The sequence below is a fragment of the Mustelus asterias genome, chromosome 9 (genome assembly GCF_964213995.1).
Source record: "Mustelus asterias chromosome 9, sMusAst1.hap1.1, whole genome shotgun sequence".
NCBI classification, from domain to species: Eukaryota; Metazoa; Chordata; class Chondrichthyes; order Carcharhiniformes; family Triakidae; genus Mustelus; species Mustelus asterias.
Genome location: NC_135809.1, coordinates 115,743,062 through 115,751,801, shown reverse-complemented (window position 1 = coordinate 115,751,801; position 8,740 = coordinate 115,743,062). Strand labels below are relative to the sequence as shown.

General features: G+C 44.7%; 1 protein-coding gene across 1 annotated transcript; it reads right to left on the bottom strand.

Annotated features, from left to right (window-relative positions):
* Window positions 1-2,677: 2,677 nt before the first annotated feature.
* LOC144499278 (uncharacterized protein C11orf91 homolog) lies at window positions 2,678-8,381 on the bottom strand. The gene is made up of 2 exons (XM_078221392.1): window positions 8,072-8,381; window positions 2,678-2,778 (listed from the first exon to the last, which is right to left on the bottom strand). Exons 1-2 carry the CDS (start codon window positions 8,379-8,381, stop codon window positions 2,678-2,680), a joined length of 411 nt encoding a protein of 136 aa, XP_078077518.1.
* Window positions 8,382-8,740: the final 359 nt, after the last annotated feature.

The following is an 8,740-nucleotide window of genomic DNA, read 5'->3' as shown; positions in this document are numbered from 1 at the left end:
AAACTAATTTTTTTTCTTTGGCCCCTGAAAATGTGTAAAATACACGATGTGACCCTCGTACTGAAAAGTTTGGAGACCCCTGTTGTACATTATTAACTTTTTCATCAAATACCCCAATGATATACAATTTCAATGTTTATTACTCCATTAACTTTCTTCTACAAAAAAAAATTACCAACTAATTCCTTTGCAGCATATTCCAATCCCAAGTTAACAAATAACTTCACTGCTAAACATCCCCTTTCCTCCCAGCAGTACTACTAACATCAACTGATGATAATTCTTCTCCATAAATCCCAGTACCAGAATGATTTATGGCCCAAACGGGGTTGCCATAGTCCTTTATTAAATTCTGGTTACCAAAAAAAAAAGATTTTGAACGTAATTCTAGTGCAAACCCAGCGTTTCTAACTTCATGTCGAATCTTCTAAAGGTCACGAGGTCATTCACAGTCAATTATAGACTTAAATCATTTATTATGCTTTTTACAATGCACATCCTCTGTGAATGCACCATATAGTCATCTATTAATTAACTTTTCATGAACAGAGTAGTTTTGGAAGCAAGCCAGCTCCTGATGATTAATAGCATCAGGTGAGTAATTGTCCAATTCTCATAATTGAGTGCCTTTTGGGAAAAATCCACTCGATCTGCCAAACATTCAGAAACGTGCAGACATGGTTGGCTGTGCCTGGCAGTCATCTCCTCTGGGCAGATGTTGACACATGTTACCTGCTGTCCAAAGAGCTCACATTACAAACTGAAATGGTCAGAACATTTTTGGAAATGTTCCATCAAGCAGACCCCACATTGATACTGCTAAACATCTGTCGAATCAAACTTTTGCTATACTGTATCTCAGGGTGTGTGTATGTGTGTGTATGAGAGTGTGTGTGAGGGTGTGTGTGAGTGAGCAAGGGTGTGTGTGCTGTGCGTGTGTGTGAGGATGTGTGTGTGTTTGTGAATGAGTGTCTGTGCGTGTGTGTGAATGAGAGTGTGTGTGTGAGCAAGGGTGTGTGTTTTTCAGTGAGGGTGTGTGTGTTGTGTGTGTGAGCGAGGGTGTGTGTGTGTGTATGCGTGTGTGTGAGCGAAGGTGTGTGTGTGTGAATGAGGGTGTATGTGTTGTGTGTGTATGTGTGTGAGGGTGTGTGTGTTGTGTGTCTGTGAGTGAGGGTGTGTGTATTGTGTGAGAGCGAGGGTATGTGTGTATGAGTGAGGGTGTGTGTGTTGTGCGTGTATGTGAGTGAGTGAGGGTATGTGTATTGTGTGAGTGCGTGTAGTGCTGGTACTGGTGAAGGATTTCAGTGATTTGATTTTAAGGATGTTCAGGTTGATTAGTAGCTTAATTTACTATTGGAGAAAAAGGCAGTTGTGAAATCTCTTGACCTCAGGAGTGTCTCAACTTTTAAAGCTTCCCCCGAGAGGTGAAGCGTGGATCTTCCAGCAGGAAGTACGAGTGAAATCTATGGAAAAGCATCACCCAGAAAATAAATGTAGCTATTGGCAAAAATGTAGCACAAACTGGTAATGTGGCTTGATTTTTAAATAACAACACTCTTGATTGACAGAAGTTGAATTACAGAATTTATATAATTATTATCGAGCAGTTAATGGAGCTAAAGACTTTATCCAGTTGAGATGAACAAAAGCCAAGGTGAAAATGTGATGCATCAAAGAGTGTGAATGGTTCACTGCAACATCAGTCAATGGAGAACTATCAAATATCAACTGATAATTGTTTGTTAAAAATATGCATATTAAAATATTTCACTATCATTTTTCTATCAATGTTTCCTTTTCGTATGGGTTTTCATTGGCTACCAAATAGTCTATCTTAAGGGAAAGAGAGATGAGCAATTTAAAACACATAATGGGGAAGTGGTGGGGTTGCTGCAGTTGGAGGAATTTCCATGGCTTGGCTATGTCTCCAAGGTTTATTTCATAGCTGACCAAGTCATTGCGCAGGATAACTATTCCCAGACATAGGGTAGCCAACTCTTCCAGAGTTGTCCCAGAGTCTTCAGGAATTGAAGATTAGCCTCCTGAACACCATGCAAGTAAAAAACCGAGGAGTGTTTTTTAAAAAAAAGGATTGTGTTTTCCTCTCTTCATTTTCTTTGACACATTTTCCTTTATTAAAAAAAATAATACTGGAGGTGAGGGAAGGTGGTTGGAGATCAGCAATTACCAAATGAAACCACAAAAAATATTTCCATCAGAGTTGGCAACGCTACCCTGACTGGATGTCAATGAGCAAGGTGATGGCAAGACAGATCACCCAATATTTTATCCTTAACACATTGTCAACTGTGATATAACATTTGCTACAGCTGTTAAACAGAAATGATTAGACTCCCGCTGTGCGAACACCGAGGCGCATTATCATTTTGGTTAAAAATAGCAGCAGATTAGATGACATGAAAATTATCTCACTCTACGGCTTGGCAGAGTTATCGGGCAGAAGATCCACACCTGAAAGGTTTTTTTGAAGAGAATTTGACAGTTCAAACTGAAGTGAGGCATGTAGATACAAATCAGAAAAGTAAAACACGATGAATAATTCAGACCGAGTTGATGCTGTGTGTATCAGCCTCTGATATGAAATATCTTTTGATTGTACTTTGGTGGTTGCTCCCATAGGCTGTGGACATTCCCTGGTTACGACACAAACCAACAGCTACCATTTCTTCACTTTGTCCCTTATCATCTGTTTCTTCTTCTCCTTAGCCGCCTTGATGTCTTGCATCTTTTCATCCTTTAACATCTTCAGAAATTTATCTATAGAGAAGCAGACGTGTTTGTTACATGGAGAAGTCTTAACAGTCAATGTACAGTCTCCACTTTGCAACAACATATCAAAATAATGGTAATAGGTTTCTGCGAATGGCGAGAATGCGCTACCATGTGGGACAGTTAAGGTGAATAGTCTAAACACATTTGGGGAGAAGATAGATATGCACATCAGAGAGGAAGGAACAGAAGGATATAAGTATACGTTGATAGAGTGAGTTGATAAAGTGAGTGGGCTTACGTGGAGCATAATTACCAGCAAGGACCAAAGGGACCAATAGTCGTCTATATGGACTTTAGTAAAGCATTTGACAAAGTCCCTCATGGTAGGTTGGTGCAAAAGGTTGGATCTCATGGGATAAAGGGGGAGGTGGTTAGATGGGTGGAGAACTGGCTTGGTCACAGAAGACAGAGGGTGGTAGTGGCTGGATGCCTGTGACGAGTGGTGTTCCGCAGGGCTCTGTATTGGGACCTCTGCTGTTTGTGATTTATATAAACAATCTGGAAGAAGGCGTAACTGGGGTGATCAGTAAGTTTACGGACGACACGAAAATGGCTGGACTTGCAGATAGTGAGGAACATTGTCAGAGGCTACAGAAGGATATAGATAGGCTGGAAATTTGGGCAAAGAAATGGCAGATGGAGTTCAATCCAGATAAATGTGAAGTGATGCATTTTGGTAGAACTAACGTAGGGGGGAGCTATACGATAAATGGCAGAACCATAAAGGGTGTAGATATGCAGAGGGACCTGGTTGTGCAAGTCCACAGATCCTTGAAGGTGACGTCCCAGGTGGAGAAGGTAGTGAATAAGGCATATGGCATGCTTGCCTTTATAGGACGGGGCATAGAGTATAAAAGTTGGGGTCTGATGTTGCAGTTGTATAGAACGTTGGTTCGGCTACATTTGGAATACTACGCCCAGTTCTGGTCGCCACACTGCCAGAAGGATGTGGAGGCTTTAGAGAGAGTGCAGAGGAGGTTTACCAGGATCTTGCCTGGTATGGAAGGGCTTAGTTATGAGGAGAGATTGGGTAAACTGGGGTTGTTCTCACTGGAAAGATGGAGGATGAGGGGTGACCTAATAGAGGTGTATAAAATTATGAAAGGCGTAGATAGGGTGAATGGTAGGAAGCTTTTTCCCAGGTCGGTGGTGATGTTCACAAGGGGTCATAGATTCAAGGTGAGGGGGGGGGGGGGGGGGGGGGGGGGGGGAGTTTAACACGGATATCAGAAGGACGTATTTTACACAGAGGGTGGTGGGGGCCTGGAATGCACTGCCGGGCAAGGTGGTGGAGGCGGACACACTGGGAACATTTAAGACTTCTCTAGATAGCCACATGAATGGAGTGGGAATGGAGGGATACAAAAGAATGGTCTAGTTTGGACCAGGGAGCAGCGCGGGCTTGGAGGGCCGAAGGGCCTGTTCCTGTGCTGTATTGTTCTTTGGGACACAAAGGGCCTGTTTCTGTAATGTAAATCCTATGTGATATGTATGAGTTACAAGTTATTATCTTGCATTCACTTTGATTAAATACCTCGTACATGGTTTCATTATATTGTTGGTGCTGGGTTACACAATATTTATCTTTCCAAGACGTCGCTGTGTGAGACACCTTCTCACTCCTTGACCAGCCAGGGAGTTATGGATTTAATCCCCATTTCAGAGACTTAAGCTCGTAACCTAGTTTGACACTTCAGTGCAATACAGAGGGAAGTGCTTCACTATTGGAAGTGTTGGGTTTCAGATGAGATGTTAAATTGTGAGGCCTTACCTGTCCGTCCTGCAAGTTTAAGGGTAACAACTCGATTCAATGGACAGAAGGCGAGATCTGCTGGTGACCCAGTCCATAAAAACAGATCACCTGCTCTCACTATTGTCGGTTGTCATTTTCCCCTCCATGACGCTGACTACAGTGCTTACAATTCAGAAATAGTTCATTGGCTGTAAAGTGTGCTGGAACATCCTGAGTTTGTGAAAAGCCTTATATAAGTGCATGTAATTCTTTCTTTATAATTTATTTGGGCCTGGATTGCTAATTTTTTTTAAGTATGAAATTAATCCGTTAATGTTTTTCCTTGTTGTGATAACCCCAATGACTTCCATGGGGAATCACTGATCGGCCTCCCTGTAGGACGAATGGAATACGAGCTCCCTGAAGATTGGTAATTACTTTACCAAGTGGAGCTCGTGTACCGAGCCCTTTATAAAGCAGGCCCCCGAGTGGGTCTATTATTGTATTGCCCCAGTTGGTGGGTCTATTATTGTAATGTCCCTGTTTGTGTTCACCGCAGGCTTGTGGTTTTTGCTTTACTTTATTTTGTGCAATAAAGCATTATTCCTTTACAGCTGACTCCTGGAGTTATCATACTTGTGAAGGAATGTGATGCCCAAGCGGCACAGCAGATTCGTGAGCTAACAAGGTGGGATGATTTCCAATCTTGCTGGGTTGTGCATGAGGGACAACCAGGAGTCAATTTACCAAGCCTTCACAATGTCAGCAAGGCAATATCATAAAGCTTTGCAAAAAGCAATTAGCTGTTTCACAAGAGGTAAAAGGAGGGCTCATGGGGCTGGGGGTATTACATTAGCAGGGATTGAGAATTGGTTAATAGACACAAAACAGAACGTTTTGGATATGAAGTCTAAACGACTCAAGAACAATTGCTTCCCTGCCGCCATCAGGCTTTTGAAAGCACATACCACACATTAAATTGATCTTTCTCTACACCCTAGCTATGACTGTAACACTACATTCTGCACTCTCTCCTTTCCTTCTCTATGTATGGTATGCTTTGTCTGTACAGCGTGCAAGAAACAATACTAATACATGTGACAATAATAAATCAAATACAAATAATTAAATTGCGTAGGGTCTTGGTGAGACTAAAGGTGGCACACTTCCCTTACTTTTGGTCCCCTTACCTAAGGAAATATATACTTGCCTTACAGGGAGTGCAGCAGAGATACTGGTTTAAAGGGCTTGCCCTGTGAGGGGAGATTGAGTAGATTGGGCCTACATTCTCTAACATTTAAGAGAATGAGAGGTGATCTGAATGAAATGTTTAAATTGATAGAGAAATACTGATTGATAGTGCCTTGATAGAGAAATACTGAAAAATGTTTTCTCTGTTTGGAGAACCTAGAACAAAGATCACAGTCTTAAAATAAAAGGATCAGTCATTTTGGACCAAAATACCAGTTTCAAAATTAATTATTGATCAACTACTAGCATCAATTTGCAAATGAGAGTTCCAAATTTCTACCATTTCTTGCCTAAAAAAAGTGTTTCCTAATATGACTCCTGAAAGATGTGGCTCTAATTTTAGATTTGGGCTAGCATTTTAAGGATGGTAAACACTTGGTGCAACGTGCTACCACCGACTCCTGGAAGCCCACTGCCATTTAACACTCACTTGACAGCGGGCAGGACTTCTGTCTGCCCTTGAAAGTAAGACCAGTCCGTAAGAGCTGTCAGCCAATTTGATTGGCGGTGCCAAGGGGGTGGGGCCTAAGGGGAGAGGTGGGGCCTGAAGGGGCGGGACAATGACGGGGAGGTGGGGGCGGGGGAGCTCTGTCGGGGGAGGTACTCTGCATTGATAAGGGTGAGTACTGGTTGGGCAGTGATTAGCTGGGTGAGTGGGTGGATTCAGGGGCAGCGATCAGCTGGGGGGGTGGGGTGGGGTGGGGGGCAGGTGTGTACGGTGGTGGCAATCAGCTGGGGTGGCAATCGGGGGTGGGGGTGATATCTGGGGGTTGATTGGAAGGGGGGGGGGCAATGTCCTGGGTGGTGGGATGACACTGTACACAGTGCACTGGGAGATTGGGGTGCCTGTGCAATGGCACCCCTACAGCTCAGCAGCTGGCTTCCCGGCGAGAATAGGCCCTGCCCACTCCCCCTACCTGTGAAAATCACACTTTTCCTTAATTTATTTCTAAGTGCCGTATCATTGTGACTGGGAAGCTGACCCAAAAAATGGGCGCGATTACCTTCCATTTTAACGCTTGTTCGGCACTTAAAATTTTTTTGTAAGATTGCTCACCCCCCCCCCCCCCCCCCCCCGCCCCCCCACCCCCCGCAACAGTATTCGAACCTGAAACACAAGGTGCACAAGAACCATTAGAAAGTACCTGACAGCAGGAACACAATTTGCAAAAACTGTGGACTGGCACAGCTAAGATGAAAGATAGATGAAAGCTAGATTGGTCCTAGGTGAGAGCAAGTCTACTGAAAGATGAGAATCTTACATGAAAGAAAGTGATAGATGTGTGTTGAAATGTGAAACATGGGCTAGGGCTGGTGGATGGCACGGTGGTTAGCACTGCTGCCTCAAAGCGCTTGGGACCGGGTTTGACTCTGGCCTCGGGTGACTGTGTGGAATTTGCACGTTCTCCTCGTGTCTGTGTGAGTTTCCTTCAGGTGCTCCGGTTTCCTCCCACACTCCAAAAGATGTGCGAGTTAGGTTGATTGGCCACGCTAAATTGCCCTTAATGTCAGGGGGATTAGTAGGGTATATATGTGGGGTTATGGGGATAGGGCCTGGGCGGGATTGTTGTCAGTGCAGGCTCAATGGGCCTCCTCCTGCACTGTAGGGATTCTATGCCTGCCGCCCCCCTCCCCCACCCCCCCCCCCCCCCCCCCCCCCAAAACCCCATGGGACTTAATCCAAGATGGGAGACTTCTGCCCATCAAATTTAAAGAGAGGACTTGCATTTATCTTGTGCCTTTAATGATCTCACTCTGTCCCGTACAGCCAATGAATTACTTTTGAATTATGGTTACTGTTGCGTTATTAAGATAGCTGTCATGGCAAACTGCTCCCACAGCCAGCAATTAAATAAAAGACCAGATTTTCTGTTTTTAATAATGCTGTTTGAGGGATAAATATTAGCGCAGGACAGCGAGGGGAAGTCCCCTGCTCTTCTTTGATAGTGTTCTAAGGTCAAGAGGATATTCAGGGCCTCTGTTTATTATCTCTCATCTGGAAGTTCCTTAGAAATCCCGTACAAAACTGGGAACTCTTTACAAGTGGCGTCACACTGGACAGCAGTTATACTGCAGTGTGAGGAGCCCAGTGAAGAGCTGATGTGATAGGAAGATGGCACCTGGAGGGACGGTCCCCAAACTCTGAGCCCTGATGCAATTTGCAATCAGATTACAAGCCCTCCAACGTAGAAACTGCCTCGACTCCGATAAGCAGACAAGAGCAGGAAGTGGGAATGGAATTAGAAACTGGGGAGGACAACAGTTCAAGAGGAGAGGGTTAACGCCGGAACTCACATCTCCTCAAATCGAACCCATCCCCCGTTAGTGTGAGGAGCTCCATCTCTTTCAGGCGGATGTCGAGCTCGCAGATCTCGTCCAGCTCACTCCAGGCGGAGTCGCCCCCCGCTGGAGGGGAGAAGAATTTCAGGGGCTCGTAGGGATTATCTGCCAATCCGTGTGGCCACAGCAAAGCCTTGGGGCTCTTGGCGTCTGTGAGCTCCTGCGTTGGGAACAGGTTCTTCCAGATGTTGAAGCTGTTCAGAGACGAGGCACTGCTGTTGGTGTCGTAAAGCGACGGGAAATACTTGGGCGCCTTTTTGCTCATCCTTTCTGTACGGCTGGAAGTTGCTTTGCCTGGATCGCTGACGCTCTTTTATGCCGCTCACTCCATTAGCGCAATTATCTTTTTTGCATCACTGCATTCCATTTGAAGTTACCTTTAAATTAAAAAGATGCACCTGGAGACTTTAGAATTCGGCGACGGATTTCTGACCCAGCATTCCAGGAAACAATCACACTTCCTGCACACACTGGACCCTGATTGGCTACACGTTTTCCATGCCATCATCTTGATTGTTGCACTGTCAGCGGATGAAGACTCAGCCAGTGGGGGAGGGGAAGGGCCCAGAACAGACATAAGGGCTACAAACTGTAGGGGGCGTCTGTCATGGGTCGGTAGCCATC

Excerpts from the sequence above, each read along its gene's own strand:
- LOC144499278 (XM_078221392.1), bottom strand. The coding sequence starts at position 8,381 with ATGAGCAAAAAGGCGCCCAAGTATTTCCCGTCGCTTTACGACACCAAC. Across the intron at positions 2,779-8,071 it reads TGGGTTCGATTTGAGGAGAT|ATAAATTTCTGAAGATGTTA; the intron begins GTGAGTTCCGGC and ends GCTTCTCTATAG.